Here is a 21158-nt window from a genome sequence, read left to right as displayed (position 1 = left end):
CCACATAGAGAGACTCTGTCCCAAAAACAAACCCAGAGAGAGGGCAGGTAGGGAAGACAACTTAGTCCCTAAAGCACTTGCCACGCAAACACGAGGGCATGAGTTCTCTCTCCAGAAGCCACACAAAGAGCTGGGCCTGATGGAGACAGGCAGACTGTGGGGATCACAGGCTCCTCAGCCAGAGCAGAAGCTCCCGCCAGAGACTTTGTTTCAAAAACAGTGGAGGTGTTTGAGAAATGACCTGGGAGATTCACACATGAGCACATTAAGCCTCAGGGGCTGGAGACAGACACATAGCACCGTGAGTAAAGCCCTGGACCTGTCTGGATCCCTAGAAGCCACATAAAAGCCGAAAAGGTCTGCGGGCGACCTGTGACCCCAGTCCTCGGGGAAGAGACAGGAAATCCTTTGGGGCAGCTTGCTGGCAAGACTACAAATGTGTAACGTCTTCACTCATGCACAAATTCCACACATATACCAAACAAATACGGACCTTATTGGAAAATGGGAAACTACTCTTAAAAGGGCAGATGTACTGGAGAATATGCCTTTATTCCCAAAACATGGCAAGTGGGGGGAGAGGCAGATTCTTGTCTACATTGGTGGGGGAAGACTTTCCAGAAGACAGGACTTTGGCCAAGCCTGTTTGAGTAGCTGCACTCCCCTCTTGAAAACAAAGGGACGAGAGAGTCCTCTTTTACTGGGCTGTAAAATCCCAGCCCACTGGAGAAGAAAGGAACGATCTGCGACATTGAAGAACTGGAGGATCCGCTACATTGTTGAAGAACAGAAGAATCTGCTACATTGTTAAAGCGCACGCTGACACTGGGGAGCCGGTCCGCCTTATGTCGAACAGTAAGGAATGCTGAGCGGTGCTGTCAGGGCAAACCGATATGCTGTTGTTGGGTGCCTGCTTCACTCCAATGCTCATTCAACAACAGTAACTCTTACCAGGTGTCAGGATCTATAGGTACACACCGGATTCTAAGGGTGACACCCACAGCACTCTCCAGGGGCCAAGAGAGACTTACTAAGCGGATTAAGCAAAATCCACAGGCACAGTACTGAATAAACGAAGAAAAGGCCGTAATAAACACATGAGGTAAAAGGTGACAGGCAGCCTGTTTTCCCCGTTCTGTTAGAACAGGGAATGTCTGCATGTGCACGTGGGACTATGAGGGGATGAGACAGGAACATGAACGAAAAACGCAGAACAGGAGGGAGGGGCCATTAGAGGGAAAGCATGGAGTCCAGAAATTGGGGGGGGGGGGGCAGAGGCTAAGAGTAGCTGGCAGCCTTCCTCCTTCCTCCGCCCAGTCAGGTACAGGAAGACCGTAGGACAGACAGACATCTGTGGTCCAGGGCAGACGGTTCACACTGGGTGCAACATCACCTGCCTAGGAGCTGTCCACAGTGACTACAAGGGGCTGACACCACTGCATGGCCTCTTCAGGGACGACACTGTGACAGTCACCACAGCTGAGGGACCCTGATACAGCCACTGGAACCTACACCTCCTGGCCATGAGTCAGGCCTGCTTGCTGCAGGCTAGAGTCATCAGGTTCCCACGGGCAGGAGAAAGCCAGAACTCTCAGAGTGGGAATGGCAGCTCAGGAGTGCGGGCTTCCCAGAACTCTTAACCAAAACAGAATGCCCAGCCTGTGAGTTCTGAGGGGAACCGCTCTTCACTAGCATTTCCTACCAGTAAAATCCACGTCACTGAGACCCTGTGGCTCAGTGGCTCCCAGGCGTCCCTGGCCCAGTGTTCGCTGCCACCACTGAAGCTGGCACTGAGTTTGAATCCCTGCTGTGCATGCTGTTGTGCCCTCCTCTTGGCCTCCTTTGCTGCTCTGTAAATGAGAACGGGAAATTCCCTGGCCTCTGGGCTGCTGTGGAGGGGATGTGTGTAAGGTGCTGACCCATGGCTGGTGCTCAGGACCCTTGTTCATCAGCGGCAGCTTACAAGCCTTTAAAATACAGGCTACCCGTGTCCGGCAGACAGCCGCATCACTCAGCCCTACTAGAGAAGATTCTACTCGCAGGAAATGGGGATCAGCACAGATTAACTTGTCAAGGTGCAGAGAACAAGGTACTGTGGCACACTCAGCCCAAACTGGGACATCTGTGTCACAGACCACCCCACCCCCCGCCCAGCCTTAGGGTCCTTTGGGGGGAAGGAGGTGGAATGTAAGAGCCAACCATGGGCCGTGGATGACTAAAGGAAATTGTCTTCCGGACACAGCAGAGAGGCTGCACACATAAACTCATGGCAGTTGTGACAGCATGCACAAGACAGGCTCAGGCCGCTGAGTCCTATCCCAAGCAGAAGAGCTATGGGCAACTGACAGCCGCTGGGAGAGGACAGGCCACTTAAGTCAACCCACGCTCCAGTAGATGGCCACACATCCAAGAATATTCTGGTGGCACAAAATGGACTTCATGGGCGGGGGTAGGGTGGACACGCAGTTGGGTGGGAAGCAAAGGGGGAGCCCAGAAAAGAGTTGGGAGAGGGGTGCATATGATCAAACATGTTACACAAAATCCTCAAGAGAACTATTAAAAATACAGGTCAAAGTAAGTGATAAAAGGAAATGAAATAGCCGGGCAATGATGGCGCACACCTTTAATCCTAGCATTGGGAGGCAGAGGTGGGCAGACCTCTGTGAGTTCAAGGCCAGCCTGGTCTACAAGAGCTAGTTCCAGGACAGGTTCCAAAGTTACAGAGAAACCCTGTCTCAAAAAAAAAGAAAAAAAAAAGAAATAAAATAAAATAGAGGTTCCTGGCTGTGTGTGCCTGACCCAAGTCAAAGTCATCCTCCCACTAGGTGAGCTCTGGTGACTGAGGTCTCCAGCCTTCCTGTAGAGGCTGGACTGGTCAACCGAGGCCCTGAGAAATGGAAGAGGAGCTCGGTTCCTCTAAACTCAAGAACACGCCTGGCTGAAGACACAGCAAGTGCGGGACTCCCGATTCCAGACTTTTATCTTCCCTGTCTTCTATCCTTTATCTTCTGATGTCCTGATTCTCTCTCTCTGGACCCTGTCACTGAAGAACGTGACCTGCTTGTCCAGGTCACCCTCCATCCACCACCGTGGACTGGCTAGGACTCTGCTTACCACTGCCCAGGATCAGGAATGGCTCTCAGTGCCACCATAGTTAAAGTCACACAGGCCTTCTTTGTGTTCCCTGCCTCTGTATGCTGTGGCTGTACGGTGGCACCTAAAAACCACGTGTTAAATGAAGACTTGGTCCCCAGCCTGTGACATTATGGATGGTGGTAGGGCCGTGCCCTTGGATGGGGTACTGGGGCTCTAGTGCCTTCTGGGCTCTCCCCCTCTGCTTCCAAGCCACCATACATGATGCACCACAGGCCCAGATAAACCTTTTGTCTTTATAAGGTGTCTATCTCCAGCATCTGGTCACAGTAGTAGAAAGGTGATCGACAATCTGGTACATGATTGGATGTGATAACCTCCCAATCTCCACGTTCCACGTAAGGAAGACAGAATTCACTCAGCAAGTAAAATGCAGGATGAGGAAGATGAACAACTGGAAAAGCTGACCCTTGGGTGAAGCCTTTGGCTGCTGCAAGGACAGCTGGATCCTTTGCGCATCATTGCTATGAAAAGTAAATGGTGGCTGGGTACAGTGGTCCACTCCTGCAATCCTGATGTGAGTTCCAGACCAGCTTGGGCTACAGAGTGACACTTTCTCAAATCAAGACAAACCCCCCCCCCAAAAAAAAAAACACCTCCAGAAAAGCAGAGAGAATAAGAGAAGACCACTTCTCAGATCTGGCAAAGGAAATAAACTAAGCAAAACCCCCAGATGGCATCAGGTCCAGAAAAGGTGACTCTCACGCTTGAGCTTCCCTGTCCCTATCTCATCAGGAGGCCTAGCCAGGGAGGGCAGTAAAAAGGGAAACCAGCTGGAGACAGCGCAGTGGTTAGAGCACTGGCTGCTCTTGCAGAGGACCAGGTTTCCACTCTCGGCGCCACAGGGCAGCTCCCAGCCTTCTGTAACTCTAGTCCCAGGGAATCTTCTGCCCTCTGCTGGCCTCCTCAGGCACTGCACTCCTGCCCTTTGTGGGCCAATTTTGTGCCAGCTTGACACAAGCTAGAGACATCTGAGAGGAGAGAGCCTGGATTAAGAAAATGCCCCCATAACACTGGGCTGTAGGCAAGCCTGCAGGGCACTTTCTTCATTAGTGACTAATGGAGAAGACCCAGACCACTGTGGGTGGGGCCACCCCTGGCCTGGTGATCCTGAATTCTAAGAAAGCAGGCTGAGCAAGCCATAAGAGCAAGTAAGCAGTACTCCTCTGCATCAGCTCCTGTCTCCAGGTTCGTGCGCTGTTCAAGTTCCTGCCCTGATTTCCCTCCATGATGGACTATTGCCTGGAAGTTTAAGTCAAATAAATACTTTCCGCTCAATTTGCTTTTGGTTGTGGTATTTATCACAGTAATGGAAACTCTAAGACACACACAAAATAAAGAAATCTTGAAAAAAAAAAAAGGTATATAAACTAGACGGGGAAGAAGCCCACTCCCTAGGCCATAAGCCTCACATAGCCTCTACAGACTAAACCTCAAGGGATGATGATCCCAGAATCCACCGAGATGTGGTTCAGTAGTTAGAGCAATGACTGCTCTTTCAGAGGGCCCAGGTTCTGTTCCTAGCACCCACATGGCAGCTCACAACCTTAACTCCAGTTCCACAGGATCTGATGACACCCTCCCCTGACCCCCGAGGGCACCAGGCACATACTTGGAGCAGACACACATGCAAGCAAAACATCCACACACACAGTACAAAAATAAAAGAGCCACTGACAAGAGTTGTCCGCAACATGAGCACTGTGATAGTTCACCTTGACGGTCAACTTGATGGGATGCAGAATAACCATGGAAACTCCTCTTGCGTGTCTGTGGGAGTGCCTGGCCTGGGTTACCTGAGGAGGGGTGATGCACCGTCAATGTGGGTGGCACTATGCCTAGGGTGCCAGACTACCTAAAAAGCAGACAATGAGCTGGGCACCTACATTCACCTCCCTGCTACCTGAGGATGCCATGTGACCAGCTGCCTCATGTTGCTGCCACCATGCCTTCCCTCCCAGGATGAGCTGCGTCCTCAAACTGTGTGCCAAAAGGAACCCTTTTTCCTTAAACTGCTTTTCTCAGCTTGGTCCCAACAACCAGGTAAGTAAGACAGAAATTGGCACCAGGAGGTGGGGGTCGATGCTGTGATGGGCCTGACCAGGTGGCTCCGAGGCCTTGGAGGAGAGCTTGCGGCTATGTGCCACAGAAGCCCCAGAATGCTACGAGCAGAGCTCAACAGGTCTTTCTGCAGGGAGATTGAAATTCAAGGTGAGGGAGGCAGAGGCAGGTGGATCTCTGTGAGTTCGAGACCAGCCTGGTCTACAAGAGCTAGTTCCAGGACAGGCTCCAAAACCACAGAGAAACCCTGTCTCGAAAAACCAAAAAGGAAAAAAAAAAAAGAAAAATGAAACCTTGGGGTTGGAGAGATGGCTCAGTGGTTAAGAGCATTGCCTGCTCTTCCAAAGGTCCTGAGTTCAATTCCCAGCAACCACATGGTGGCTCACAACCATCTGTAATGAGGTCTGGTGCCCTCTTCTGGCCTGCAGGCATACACGTAGAAAGAATATTGTATACATAATAAATAAATATTTAAAAAAAAAGAAATTCAAGGTGACATTCCTACAGTCCTAGGTCCCTGGGCATCCTCTCACCCCTGTGAGCTTTGCAAAATAGTGGTGGGACCTGGTGGCTTAGGTCATCATCCCAGCTGTTTGGGAGATGAGGCGGGAGGGTCAAGTTCATCAAGGTCACCATGGGCTCCGGGATGAGACTGTGTCTAAAGGGAAAAAATAAACAAAGGTCTAGTAAGAAAGCTTGGTGATAGAGCTCTTGCCTCGCTTGCCAGGGCCCTGGGTTCAATCCTCAATGCTGGGAGAAAAGAGAAGGAAGAGGAGGAGGAAAGGGAGGGGGGGGGACGGGGGAAAGGGTGTGGTCAGAATTCTCACCTGAGTTTCCTGGCAGCTTTGTAGCATGGTGCAGAAAGGGATTTGGTCCATCTGTGATGAATAAATGCGCACATTTGAAAATGAGCTGCCACCTGACTCTAACATCAGATTTGGGGCAGCTATTTCTGAAAGCCCGAGTGTGTGTGCTGCAGCCTGCCAGCCGGACCATGGGAGTCCCCAGGTCAACTCATACCACCTTGAACTCTCAGGAAAGTCATCTCCTCAGTCAGTCATAATAATAATAATAGCATAATGAAGCCCCAATAGCTATGGTTATTAAAAAACCAACTAGAATTTAGGCTGAAACCATAAAGGGTTTAGAAATGTTTTCAGATTCTTTTCCAAGTGTTTGATGGAATCCCAAGACAGCGTTCCCAGGCAAACTTCCCCCTCAAGTTCAAAACCCACAAGTATTTAAGGGGGAACTTAATCCTCAGGGCTAGGATCTGTTTGTGCTTAGGTCACCCGAATGGAATGGCACCCGGCGCCCAAGAAGTCTCGGTGCCCTGTGCTTTACACGTGGAATTAGGTCCTTGCATCTTATGGGCACAGGACTGCCATGCTAGCTTTAGAACCTGAACTTAGTGCTTTCCTTTCCAGAGGGTACAGACTTGGCCAGCGTGCTCCCCCAGCTAAGTCTCCTGGGTTTGTGGCACAGTGAAACCTCAGGCCTTGGAGACTCCTGTAAGGAGGACGGTGAGCAGGAGGGTCCACCAGCTACCCCAGGAAGGCAAGCTGTGTAGACGAAAACTGAAAAGTGGCTGGATGTAGTGGTACATGCCCAGAACTTGGAAAGCAGAGGAAGCCAAAGTCACTTTAGCTTTATCCAAGTTCAAGCCAGCCTGGGTTACTTGCAACCCTGTCTCAAAATACAAACAATGAGAAGTGCCCACTGTAGAAAACGCGTAACGTAGACACAGAGACACAGACTCCCTGGCTTGGCTCACAACGGCCCTTCACTTTTGTAGTTGGATTTTTCTTTGGGCCACCAATCAATTCCCAAATAGAAAACATGGAGACTTATTAGTAATTGTGAATGCTCACTCAGCCTTAGCTTAAGCTTCTCCTACTAGCTCTTTTACCTTAATTTTACCTGTTTCTACTCATCAATGTTTTGCCTTGGGACGTTTTACTTTTCTTTCATTCTGTGTGCCCTGCTTTCCTGCTTCCTCGGTGTCTGACAGGCTGGCCCCTGGAGTGTCCCTGGCTCTTTCTTTCTCCCTTCCCCACCAACCCCAGTCTAAATTCCTCATCCCACTTACTCTCCCTACCTGGACGTCCTGCCTATACCTGTTCCCTCACTACTGGTCATTTAGCTTTGTTAGACCAATTAGGTGCCTTAGGAAGGCAAGGTAAAGAAGCAACACATCTCTACACAGTTAGGAAAATCCAACACATCTTTACAAAGTCAAACTAATGTTCTGCAGTACACATTCCTCCCCTGCACCCTGAGAACTGGCTCTGGAAGTGCCAGGCATGAAGCTAAAAGGAAAACTAAGTCTCTGGTCTGTCACCTATTGGTCCTCCCGATAAAACTTACAGGGCACAGAGAGAGGGGCTGGGTGGCAGAAGCCAGAGAGGCCCAGCAGGAACCAGCACCCACATGCCAACAGCACCTCTGCCCACAGAAACCTTCCCCACAAACAAACCTGAGGTCTCTGCTCTTCTTGCAGAAGTAGTAGGAGTTCACCAGAGGCAAAACAGGGTGAGCAGTGGGAGACATTAAGCCAGGCAAGCAACAGTGACTGAAATCTCCCATTGCTGATTGTGATGCCTACCTCTCTGCTGTGCAGGCTCAGCTGCTCAGCCCAGCCCTCAGAGTGCTAGGCGACAGTCAGTGAGTGGCAGCCAGGAAGAGAGGACAGCAACACAGTTCATAACCAAGAGATACTGCCACCAAACTGGTAAACTTGGGACCTTTCTGTATCCAGAAACTGGAGGACCTGACAGTCAAACTGTGTGGTTTGCCTTACCCTGCAAGAGGCTTCAGCTCCTGAGTAGAACTCCCCATTGCAGATTGCAGACATAGGCTGGAAGAGGTAACAAAGTGGCAGTGACTCCTGCTGAAGCCCGAGAATGCCTGAGAACTGTTGTGTGCATCACACACAACTCAAGAACATCCAGAGTAACCCTCGCTGGTAGCAAGTCCATCCATGCACAGGAAACATGGTAGTGTGGGGACATTCCTCAGCAGCAAAAATGAATGAAGGTGTCCAGACAGTGGACACTGCTGATGGAAGCTCCAATCCAAACCCACCTGCGCTAAACTGGGGGAAAGAAGCCCTGGGGATAGCTGGCTATGTCTGGAAACATTTTTGTAGGATTTACAGAGACCCTGATCTAGGATTCCAGGGAGCATCCTAAGCCTCTACCATCTGGTCTGACTCCTGAAGGGCTTTGAGGCTTCCAAGTGTCCAGTTTCCAATCTTGAATGTCAGTCCCAGAGTCATGACCGATGTCACCTCAGCATTCACCTGGACGTAAAGACATTGACAGACTAAAATTTGGTTAGGAAAACATCTATCTACTTCAAATGCCCTGACAGTGAAGTCTGCAGGAAGTTCTGAGTATGAATGACCTAAAGCCAGGGAAACCCAGCAGAAAGTTAACCCCTAACAGGACAGGATTAGATTCCAAAGCCTTGTGCTCTACCCAAGGACAGAATGCATCTGCAACCGGCAGTATACTGGTGCAGCTTAGACCACACAAAATTGAGATGAAATCAAAACCCCAGTCTTGAGGCTAGAGAGACAGCTTGTTGTTCTTGCGGAAGGCCTGGGTTCAGTTCCCAGCATCTACACGGCAGCCACAACTATCTGTACTGCCAGTCCCAGAGAATCTGATTCAGTCTTCTGAAGTACACCTAGTACCAGGTATGGATGTGGTACACATATATGCACACAGGCAACATATTAATTAATATGCTTGAAAAATTTTTAAAAGAATCCTGAGTTGAGTAGTGCTGGGTCCACAGGCTATGTTCACCTCTCTCCAATGCTAAGATGTCAGAACCTTAAACCAGGGACCAAGTTGTTAGGGCTCCCAGAGAGCCATTAGGGTTAGATTGGGGTCAAGGAGGGAGAATCCAGAAGGAATGCATGGCCTTCTAAGAGAAAGCAGAGCTCACACTGCCTTGGGAGGATGACTGAAGCCAGGTTACACACAGGATCTGCCCCACCACCTTAGCCCCGGCCTCCGGCTGTTGTCTTAGCACATTGTATGGTATCTGGTACAGCAGCCCAGTCAGGAATGGGCTCAATTAAGCACACTGTCCTCCATGGCCAGGGTAGCGACCAACAACATTGGCCGCATAAAAGGGAGCACACCACATAAGAGACAGCCTCCTGCCTGAGAAGGCAGATCACCACATGTCCCTAGCTGACAAAATGCCAAGTACTCCACTGGACTTCATCTCTGTTCACTGTGCAAAGGTCTTCAGATGGCGTCCCAACATTTCAGTCTTTTCCAACCTTTTCGGCTAAAGGGAACACACAAAACTATCTCGTATAGGACAACACAGACACTGGAAGGGAAAGTGGCTCTGGTACACACAGAGGACTCTTATACATTTCATTTGGAAGCATGACTGCATCCATGGGCCTCCTGCTCTGGCCACACTTGTCACAAATACAGCAGAGGATACAACCATTCCAGCAACAGCACCCAGAGAATAAGTGCTGGCATCCGGAGGGATGCTTACTGGTTTCTAGAATGCACAGGAACCAGTTCCACATCCTGAAGGGATGCTAAGTAGGACTTGGGCACCATTAGTGACTGACAGAAACATTGTCGTATCACAGTCGAGCCTGGGAGAAAAGGCTTTCATCCACTGCAAGCCTTGCTTTTTGTAGAGCCCAGCGCTGGCAGCCTCTTCATCTGTCAGAAGCAGAGGGGAGCATCAGAGACACTCAAAGTAAGACTAGGCCTTGACCTAAGTCACAGGATCAGAGGGAGCAAAAGTCAAAGCCAGGCCTTCTCATGCTAACTGACACAGCCAGAATCCTAGCTGAGTTCAGAGGCTGACCAGAAAGAAGGCTTACAGGACTGGAGAGAGGCCTCTTATAGAAAAGGTGTTTCCATACGAAGAAACACACGCAGTTTTAAACCAACTCTGTGATCTTTATTGACGGGTGACAACTTTATACGCCTAGCAACCACTACACTGTGTACAATTAGGGACACGGCATCAGAGAGGCGCGGACAGGAGGTTACACAGTAGACATTGGGAAATGTCAATCTTCATTATTTTGCCCACTTTTCTTCATGTGTACACAGATCATGAATGTGATTTAAAATTTTTTCATGGTAATAAAGTTACAATCACCCACCTCTGTAGCCTGACATCTGCACTCCAAATGTCTGACCCGCAGTGTATAGTCAGCAGTTTCATCTCACAATTGTTAAAATGTTTCCTTCTAGGAACCAGTGACATGTTTTGTGTATTTTATTTCCTCTTGAAGTAAGAACTCTCTCATCTCTGATAACTGGCTCATTTTTATCGTTTATCAAAAACTAAAGGGTAAGGGAGGAAAGTGTGATGAATTAAAAAAATTATTTTTTAAGGAAAGATAAAATTCATTTTCACAAATGTACAAGAGCTGCTGGTGTGGGACTCATTTCACTATGCAATCAGACTGGGACACAGTGCGAGCCACCTCCTCGCTCAGGAGCCAGCAGGTCTTCAGAAGCGCCACAAAGTCGTGTGCATTCCTCACTCAAGCGACAGTCTCTCAAGTTAGTCATCATGAGCTGCGCTGTGCAGACCCCGACATCTTCTCTCATTCAAGCCCACTGTTGCAGAGGGAGAGAGTTTCTCTCCAAGGAGCCACTAGAGAGGTGGGAAGTGAGTGAGCTGGGAGTTGTAGGAAGCAGCGTCAGGCACACACGCAGGCACACGGACACGGCTACAGCAGGTCCACACGGCGGTAATACAGGAGGTAGGCTGTGCGGTCAGCAGTTGGCTTCACCACCTGGTACTGGTTAATAACCTTGACCGTTTGGTCATCGATTCGCAGCCATCCATTAAGCCCAATCTGGAAGACGTCTGTAGTGTAGTGGCCGCCCGTGGCACTGTTACCGTGATGGTAGACCACTGGAAGACGATGTCCAGAAGGCAACCATGAGAAAAGGCCCTCAACCCCATTGCCACAGATCCCCACCTAATCCCTCCAAAGGGAGGCGTCTCCACTAGGGCCAACAGACCACTGACTCAGCAGGACACTCATAATTGTGAGAACCGTCCCATATCAAACCCAATTGCTTTCTAGACATTCAAGCTCTCCAAGTAACCACTCTCTGGGACACTGTACTCCAGCAGGGTTCTGCCGAGATCCCACTCAGACCCGCTTGTGCTATGTCTGTGAGGGAGCCGTGGGCAAACACACTCACCTGCGAACAGCCTATAGGTTCTGTGGCATTTAAAATTCTTATTTTTGACTCCCGGAGAAAGTAGTTCTGGAAAACAAAACAGCAACACTTCAAAGTCTCCGCAGAACAGCAGCACTGAGTGGTGACAGCCTCGCCTAACAAGAGCCACCCCACTTAGAGGTCAGAGCAGGGATGGGCAGGTCCTGCACCAGAGCTGTGTCAGGACTGGACCTGAAGGTGTCATGACAGTCAAGGGGCAGAGGAGATAACTGCATACCCAGCTGCTGGACCAGGAAACAAGAACCCAAGCATGCAGTCCTGGGGACAAAGGACTCTACTCATGAGGATCTCTCAGAGATGGGGGGCTGGGGAGGGGTGACACCACTGTCCGTCTGCTCCCCAGACCCATGTGTTCTGTGGACTGCCTGGGTTTGCTGCATTCCTAGTCAGGCTCTGGCAGTAAGATGTTTGTCACAACTGTAACGTTTCGGGGAAGTTCTTCTGTGCTGGCAGAGCAGCTCAGAGTGTACAGTGCCTGCCCCCTAGAGCCCGGACTTCCAGAATCCACACGGTGAATGGAGAGAACTGACAAGGGCTGTCTGACTTCCACATGAACGCCAGCGTGTGTACAGGGGAAACAAATTATTTTAAATATAGTGAAAAAAAAATGAGGGGAAGCAGTAAGATGGCTGGCTCAGCAGGTAAAGGTTCTTGCTATGCAAGCCAAGTGACCTGAATTCAACTACAAAATCCCAAATAAAAGGTGAGATTTGTCTGTCCACTGACCGGCATGTGTGCTCTGGCATGCATTCTTACCCACACACATAAAACCTTCAACCTGCATTTATAGTAAGGTACCTTTCTTTCCCGGGGGCTCTTTAAGACATGCTGTCAGAACTGGTGGAGACGGGTAGTTGTGTGGTGCAAATACACACAGATAAAACACTTAAATACATAAAATTTAAAAATCTACAATACAGTGTTGTCACTGAGCTGCAGAGGCCTATGGAAAGCAATGGCCAGCACATCACTGCACAGGCCACAAGTCACTGTCTGGGGCCAGAGGGTGTACACTGCCAACACCTGCTGCTCATCAGAGCTGTTCTTCTACTTCTCTCATCTAGTTAAAATGTTTCCTTTCAGTTTTGTTTCTATCTTTGACAAAGCTACTCAAAGCCAGGTGTGGGCACAGCTTTAATCCCAGCACTCGGGAAGCAGAGGCAGACAGATATCTCTGTCAGAGTTCATGGCCAGCCTGGCCTATATAGTGATCTCTAGATCAGCTAGCACTACCCAGTGAGACCCTGTACTTAAAAAAAGGAAAATAGCCAGGCAGTGGTGGCACACGTCTTTAATCCCAGCACTTGGGAGACAGAGGAGGCGGATCTCTGTGAGTTCGATTCCAGCCTGGTCTACAAGAGCTAGTTCTAGAACAGGCCCCAACGCTACAGTGAAACCCTGTCTCGAATAACCAAAAAAAGGAAGAAAAAGGGGGGGTGGGGGGTGAAGAGAGGGCTCAATGGTTACGATTATTGGCTGTTCTTTCATAGGATCAGAGTTTGAGTCCCAGCAACAACATGGCAGCAGATAACTCTAAACTCGGGATCTTCTGGCCTCCACCAGCACCAAGCATGTGCTAGGTACAATCATACATGTATGCAAAACACCCATAAATCATATTATAAAATAAGGAAACTACTCTAATGAAAATTTTAGTATAAAAATCCACAAATGTCAATAAATTTAAAGAACTTTGAGTTGGTGTCACATTCACTGAGTGACGAGTCCTGGGCCTGCAGGGGGCGCTGCAGGAGTGCAGGGCTGGGCATTACCTTTGCTGATCTCCAAGTCCACAGGGTAGTCAATGTTCTTGACCAGCTTCTGACACCCACCCGTCTTCTCATAGACAAAGCGCTTCAGGTGCAACACGAGGACAGGAGGGAGCTTCTCCAGAGTCACTCTCCGGCTGACTTCAACCTGTGACACAATGTGCCTAGGCTCAGAGGTCTGCCTGGCTGCAGCAGCTCCCTCTGTAGGGCTCCAGCTCTTCCCAGCCCTAGCCACATCTGCACCCCCACAGACACACCTGCAAAGGAGCCCTTAGTCTTGAAGCCCATCTGCAGCCTCCAAGTGAAGACAGTAAGCTGAGAACACAAGCACTGAGAAGAGGGAACTGGCAGGATCTAGCCTGTCTTTTCAGACAAACACTGAGTAATCCTGAAGACATGCACCGCGAATCAAACACTGTGTCCTGATGGATGCTGCACTATTCTGCCCAACCAGTACTGTTCCCGGCCTATGCCTGGTGCTGGGGTTTATTGTTTTTCTCCATTAAATGCACCTTAGTTGGTCATTCCTTTCCTTGAAGCTCCACTATTTATTTGAAGACAAAGAGAATATTAAGTAACAATGTAATAGACAGTAAGACATTGAGGTGAGCAGTCCACTAGAGGCTACATCTGGTAGGACCTGGGCCTCCCAGATCATCTATTTATATCTCCTTGGGTAAGAAACCTAACAAACACCTCACAGAAACCTGTGAGCTAACAAAGAGGTGGGAAGCTGAGAGGGGCACCAACCAACAGTTTAATCTCCAGATCATAAATTCTAGACTCATTCCAGGTACTTGAAGTCATAGTTTCAACCTTTTAACTTCTGGCCCATCAGCCAGGTGGTGGGGGCACCACCTTTAATCCCGGCATTCAGGAGGCAGAGGCAGGTGGATCTCTGAGTTCAAGGCTAACCTGGTCTACAGTGAGTTCCAGGACAGCCAGGGCAACACTAAGAAACTGTCTAAATAAACAAACAAAACAAAAACTTAAAACAAAACATGGTTACTAAAACTCTCAGTTCTAGGGTTTCATTAAACTGAGACACAAATTTTCTTAAAAAACAAACAAAAAAAACCTTATTCTTCTCTCATACAACACATCCAAACCATAGCTTCCCCTCCTTCCACTCCCTGCCAAAAGTTCCCCAATTACCCAGAGCAATTTGGGGGGTTTGGGGGAAAGTGGCCACCAGAAAGATGCCAGGGGCCAGTCAGCCATGGAATAGGTGGGAAGGCAGAACATAAAGAATGAAAGATAAAGAGTCCCAAGGCAAATCATAAACAAATAGGATAGAAACAGGTTAAATTAGACGAGCTAGTGTGAGAAGCCTAAGCTAAAGTCAAGCATTCGTAATTAAAATAAGTCTTGTGTTTTTATTTGGGAGCTGGTTGGTGGCCCAAAGCCACCCCAAATACCAAGGCAACAATAACACAAAAGTAGAGGTCCCAGCACAGACACTCACAGGCTGGCCTCCACTACAAACCAAAAGAACAGGCACACAGAGCCAGGTAACAGCCTCTCCTGATGAAGGTACAAGCCCAGCTCATCACTATGAGGACAGACAGACTCAAGGATTTATCTTTGTCTAGTTACATCAAAGAGCAGCATGTATCCAGACAGCGTGTTGTCTGACTGTGGGTGCCCTGAGTGATCTGTGCTAAAATGTAACATACATGTGTCCAGAACTGCTCTATATCTTGACTCAGCCTCTGTTGGAGGTAGGCTGGGGTCAGGATACCAGGACTAGGACTGCCAGAAAGTGAAAAGCAAAGTAGGGCAGAAAGGAGACCTTTCCTCAGGTCACAAGAGTGAAAAAGACCATCTGTCTCCAATACTCCATCCCAAAATTCTGGAACTACTCAGGAAAGCTAACTAACTGGGGTAAGAGCCTTCCTACTTCTGTCCTCTTTGTGCATCTAGAGGGCCTTCGCACAGGTTCCTGACCAGCCTGAGCATACCTCCTGCTTGGTTTTGGTGGTGTAACCTTGGACAGACTCTCTTGCCACCAAGCTTTCCAAGGCATCCTGGACTGTGCGTATCTTGTCAGACTGGATATCCAACTGCAATGTGAAAAACGGCTGCAGAGTAGCGGATTCTTTGGAACTCTGCTGGTAAACCACAGACCTAGGATGGCAATTGAAAACAAAAAGGATGTTAAGAGGCCACTCTTTGTCACTTTTTAAGATTAACCAACAGATAAGGAATAAACATTCAAAGAAGTTTATTCAATATCACTCCCAGAAGACCAGAGAAAATAGGGAAGCAAAAAAGACCCAGAATTTCATTTAAAAAAAAATAGCTCTGAGGACTACCTCCTGTTATTAGCAACTGATCAGGAAATGTTCCCACTTGCTCAGATGTTTTCAACTTCCAAACTCTTACCTTGCACACCTGAATACAATGCGGCACCAGTTAACAAAAGTGACCCTCAAAGGGCTTCAACAAAGCGCCACAGCCTGTACTAATGAAATGAAGGAAATTCCCAGGAAAACAGGACTTTGAATACTGCTTTTGTTCTATAAAAACAACATGAGGAGGAAGGGAAGCAAGCTCAGGATAATAAAAAAACATGTTAGCAATCCAGGAAAGAGAGGCAACCAGGCTTGTGGGTAGGATGCCAACTCAACCATGTTTTCTTAGGTTTTTTATTTTTCTCTTTTTTTCTTCTGTTAAGGTCTTTAGAGTAGTAACTGTAAGCTCATCTCATCTCATTCAACCTCATCCAGGAAATATTCTAAGATAACAAAGCCTCTTGTTTGCGCAGCCTGGTGTCTAGCTTATGAGCAGAGTAAAGCTGGTGGGAGGAAGACTGGACTGCATGGGCCAGGAACCCTGAGAACCAGCGGGAAGCTTTTCTGTCAGGGTCTAATACTCCAACCTTCCTCCCGGGTGTGAAAGCCATGACTGGTGCTCCTTGTGTTCCCACAGGAAGCTGAAAAACATTAATGAAAGTAAAGCTGGGCAGTGGTGTGCACACCTATTAAGCACTTGGGAGGCCGAGGCAGGCGGATCTGAGTTAAAGAAACTGACAACCCACAAGAATGAGTAACCCGAGGCCAACATGGGCAACTACATAGGCGCAGTCTTAAACAAACAAAACACAAAACAAAACAGAAACAGTTCCTTGTCTAGGCCTAGGTCTGTAGCAAGGAATGGAGAGTGCTTGCTGGTGTACATGATGTCCTGGGTTCTATCCTCGGCACCTCACAGGCCAGGTTAGACTGCACATCCCTGTAATCCAGCACTTAGAAGGTGGGAGAGTGAGGATCAGAAACTCAAGTCATCCTTGGCCATGGCTACACCTACATGTGAGTTCAAGACCAGAACTTGACTAAAATAATACTTAATAACAATATAGCAATCTCTTCAAGGGGAACCTGGTTTCCCCCACTGTCACTCTAAGGCACATCTAAGATCTGTCATGCTGGCTGTGGCACTAAAACTCCTACTGCCCTTAGTGCAGAGGAAGCACTCTGGCTGCCTATATTCTCACTATCCCCTCATTGCCCCCCCCAAGGCATGTTCAATAGTCCTAACTCCAGGCTGTAGCAAAGGAAACAGTCATCTTTTGCTGCCCCTGCCACCATGGCTCATCTCTGGGGCAGGATGTGTCTACAGTGACAATGGGCAGGGTATGACACTTCCCAGACCACACCTGACAGCACAGTTCCACAAAGATTCCAGAACCCTGGAGTAGAAGGGGGCCTGTGGCAATGTCAAGGAGCAGCTCAACTGATTCCTTAGCCCTCCTCATGGGGCCACAGAAAAGGGGGCTTCTGAGGCATGGATGGCAAACTTTCTGCTTAAAGTTGGGCATTCTGCTGCCGAGCAGACAGAGCTGGCCTAAGAAGAGAGCTGTCTTTTAAATACAGCACCCATGGGACTGGAGAGATGGCTCAGCAGTTAAGAGCACTGACTGCTCTTCCAGAGGACCTGGGTTCAATTCCCAGCACCCACATGACAGCTCACACCTGTCTGAAAAAAATACAGTTCCACGAGATCTGACACCTTCACACCAATGCACATAAAATAAAGTTAAATAAATCATTAAAAAATATTAAAAATAAATAAATAAATAAATAAACACAGCACCCAGGAGATGCCACAAACTGAAGCCCACTAAGACATCCTTGAAAGTTATGTCTTTTGGGGGATGAGGTGAAGAAACAGAAAGCTGACTGAAGGACTGGGGCAGACCAGGGGTCATGTCCTCCAGCATGCCAATGTCTCCATTCACTTCACCTTCTAGCTCATGAAGTTCTGGTATGTATATTCGTCCAGTCCATTCACAATTAGTTCCTAAATAAACAATCTATGTGGCCACCCAAAAGCAAATGGATGAAATCACCATGGTGGGTGTACTCAAAGGAATATTACTCAGCCTTGGAAAAGGATATTTCCTATGATATTTGCCAGGGCATGGATGGACTTGGAAAACGTACTAAATGAACTGAGCTAGAAACAGAAGAAAAGCCGAATGTGCTCACACTACCGGAGATCTAAAAAAAGGAAGTCACTCACAACGACTTGTCACTGTGACAAAGTGGTCCAAGAAAACAGGAGGAGGCAAAGAGGAGAGGGCACAAAGCACCGACCTGGGGGGTGCACAATGAATGAGAAGAGCACAGCTGCTCTTGTCTACAAGGGGAGGGAAACCAAGGAAGGTGGCAGGTGTGTTGCCTGGTTCTCTGTGGCTGCCACTCTACATCTGTGCTCATAACATCATGATATAGACTTTAAATGCAAGCAACCTAGTTGTTAAAATATAGCAATTCAATGCCTATAATCAGACACACGAGTCGAGTTTCTTTCGTCAGAACAAACAAGTTAGTTGGCTTTTTACTCTCAATAGGGAGTGACGGGAGAGCCCACAGGAGCACTGAAGCACATGGCCCTAGTGGCAGGGCTTTAGAAAAAGCAACTGAAAAAAAGTAGGCAAAAGCAGATGGCAGGAAGCTTCCAGACACCTCAAAGCCCCTCCCCTGCGGCAACATGGAAAAGCATGAACCTGATATGTCCGCCAAAAATGCCAGTGATAGGAGTCTGAACGAAATCAGCCTGCCGGGTGACGGACGACTTATTCCTAGGACCCACTTGCTCCCACTCATCCTCACTCCCTTCGCCGGTGTCTTCCTGCTCTTCGTCCTCTATCAAGTGGCTTCTGGGCCCATTGGAAACAGTAAGTTCTGAAAAGAAAAGGGTCTGCTTAGGCTACTATTCTCAACAACAAAAAATCCAAGCAAATATACATTCTGCAGAAACTGTTCTCGACCTTCCTAGTGCTGCAACCCTTGAGTACAGTGCATGTTATGAGACCCCCCAACCATAAAATAATTTTCATAGCTACTTCATAACTATGCTACTGTTCTAAACTGTAAATATCTGTGTCTTCTGATGGTCTTAGACAAAGTCCAAAGATTGAGAACCACTGGTGTAATGATTTGTCGGGCTGGGTGAAAGGGCTCATCAGGTGAAGCCACATGCCCTAGGCCTGACAACATGAGTTTGATTCCTGGTACCACATGACAAAGTCTAACTCCTGCAAATTATCCTAACCTCCATTTTGTACACACACAATTGCACAGGCACAAACCCACACCCACCCCTCCATACACACACACATTAAATAAATATAAAGAACCAAAACAACAGCAAAAAAGCAGGTCTGTCGACTACTTTTTTTAAAAAAAAAAGCCTAGCAGTGGTGGTGCATGCCTTTGATCCCAGCAGGAGGCAGAGGCAGACAGATCTCTTTGAGTTTGGGGCCAGCCTGCTCTAAAGAATGAGTTCTAGGACAGCCAAAGGTACATAGGGAGACTTTTAGTACCAATCAGCAACTCAACTATTTCCTCCAACTTCACATCATAAGGAGACGGGTGCATGTGTGCAAAGTGAGCCCATGCCTGTAGGTCCTCCAGCTACCTGTTCTGCTTTTCTGCATTTCAGAAATCGTGTGAATGAGAAATGTACCCTACAAGCTCATGGGGCTGGACACTTAGTTCTTGGTTGGTGACATTGTTTGGAAGAATCTGGAACCTTAAGACAGTAAAGCCTTGCTGGAGGAAATACATCACAGGGGCTAGGCTTTGAGGGTCTACAGCTCGGCTCTGTGTTCTGCTTCCTGTGTTTGGGTGAAGTGTGGCTGTCTAGTTTGCCATTGTGTTTCTCCACTGTGCTGGGCACGATCCTTCTAGAACTGTAAACCAAGGTAAACAAACCCTTTAGTACCACCGTACTGGTCCCACGTTTTACACAAGAGATCAGTAACTAAGGCCTCAATCTTTTTGGAGTAAAAGTTAAAGCAAAACAGCATGGATCTGGATAAATTCCAGTTATCCAAACCTAACTTTCTCACTGCTGGGCTAAAGGTAATGAAACAAACTAGTTATTAATGCACCCTAGTCACTGTTGATGGACATGCGACTTCAGACGGGCGTGTGAGAGAGAACATGGACATGCACCGTCCTTGACAAGCGGCTGTCGGGCAAACAGTCTCACATAGAAGAACTTACTTTCATGAGTGGGGGAGAGGAGCTTCTTCAGGCTCAGCATTTCCTCATGAAGTCCATTGAGAATGAAGCCTAAGTACTCCTCGGCATCTTCCTGTCGGCCCTGGAGGTCAGACATGACCACATTAATTCTGATTGACTGCAGCGAGGTCTATAGGACTCTCATCACCTGGATCAAACCACCCGACAAAACAATCCAGATTGGCATATGCAAATTCCAAGAGCTGTCGCAAGGTTTGGTCCATAATTTTTTGCTTTTGTAACTAAATTCCTACACATACTATGCTAGAAAAATAAAAATAGTCAGGCTTGGTGGTGCACACCTTTAATCCCAGCACTCAAGAGGCAAAAGCAAATGGATCTAAGTTCGAGGCTAGCCTGGTCTACAGAGCAAGTTTCAGGTCAGCCAGAGATACATAGAAAAATCCTGTCTTGAAAAACAAAACAACAACAACAAAAAAAAACACAACAAAAAAAACCCGCCCATGAACAAGTCATTGGGGGCCACAACATAAGCCCTGAGTCACATCACTCAGCAGTGACTGGCGACATCATCTCCATTTCCATTCTCTGGACAGGAACCGCTGAGAGGACTCTAGTCATAAGTAATCAGCTGACTGTTATGGACATTCCATGCCAAAACCAGTCAAAGACAGCACAGCCACCAGCCACACACCAAAAAGTGTGTGTGCGCACGCGCGAGCGCATGCACAGGCAGAGCAGACATGAGGCTGTACTCCCAGAAAGCCCTTGGCTGGTATCTGAGAACCTGGCCTTCCATCACTCCAAGAATGGATAAGGGACTGTGTCAAAGTCTATATAAACAAAGTAGTTTTTTATGAAGTGCTATTTTCCCTTTGGCATCTGGGATTTCCCGAGCCTGTGACACAGTTCCTGAGATGCACCCCCAGAGTCTCTACCAACCATGTGGGCTACCACACAGAACTGAAAGACTCCATGAGCAGCATCGTGGCTGGGCATTGGGGTGGCACAAATGGGGGCGGCTGAGAATTTTTCTCTGGATCTGTCTGCTGCAGTACTAGGCCCACAACACCAGCTGCCCCAACTCCTGCTAGGAAATCATCCAGCTTGAGGTTGGTCTTAAAGCGCTAGCTCTAGTCAGCTCCGATGTAACTTCCAAAGTGCTTTTTTCATAAGCATTCTTTTGGAACACAAACTTAGAAGGGCTCGGCTTCATGGAGCCATCCCTGAGGATCCCTCTATCTCTGTTCCACTGGCCCCTGGGCCTCCTCCAAGATCTACAACATCTGTACGTTGTCCTCACACTTGTCTTTCTGTTGCCTAGGCTGTTTCTAATCCCTGCCCTTGGCAAGGCATCCCTAATAATACCCTGAATCCCAAGTAAGAGGAAACTTAAGTCCAAGCCAACAAGAAAAGCTGTAACATAG

The 21158-nt window shown here is 48.2% G+C and overlaps 1 protein-coding gene across 2 annotated transcripts in view; it reads right to left on the bottom strand.

Annotated features, from left to right (window-relative positions):
• Positions 1 to 10139: 10139 nt before the first annotated feature.
• Usp10 (ubiquitin specific peptidase 10) overlaps positions 10140 to 21158 on the bottom strand; it is a 49001-nt gene continuing 37982 nt past the window's right edge. For both annotated transcript variants that reach the window (XM_075977453.1, XM_075977452.1), the window contains exons 9-14: positions 19753 to 19852; positions 18249 to 18426; positions 15199 to 15364; positions 13241 to 13385; positions 11430 to 11495; positions 10140 to 11133 (exon numbers count right to left, since the gene is read on the bottom strand). In XM_075977453.1, the coding sequence (XP_075833568.1) occupies positions 10946 to 11133; positions 11430 to 11495; positions 13241 to 13385; positions 15199 to 15364; positions 18249 to 18426; positions 19753 to 19852 (843 nt within the window). In that variant the 3' untranslated portion in view covers positions 10140 to 10945. The remainder of the gene's footprint in view (positions 11134 to 11429; positions 11496 to 13240; positions 13386 to 15198; positions 15365 to 18248; positions 18427 to 19752; positions 19853 to 21158) is intronic.

Source organism: Microtus pennsylvanicus, chromosome 6, assembly GCF_037038515.1.
Source record: "Microtus pennsylvanicus isolate mMicPen1 chromosome 6, mMicPen1.hap1, whole genome shotgun sequence".
Lineage (NCBI taxonomy): Eukaryota > Metazoa > Chordata > Mammalia > Rodentia > Cricetidae > Microtus > Microtus pennsylvanicus.
The sequence above is the reverse complement of the archived record's forward strand: the minus strand, read 5'-3'. Positions and strand labels throughout refer to the sequence as shown.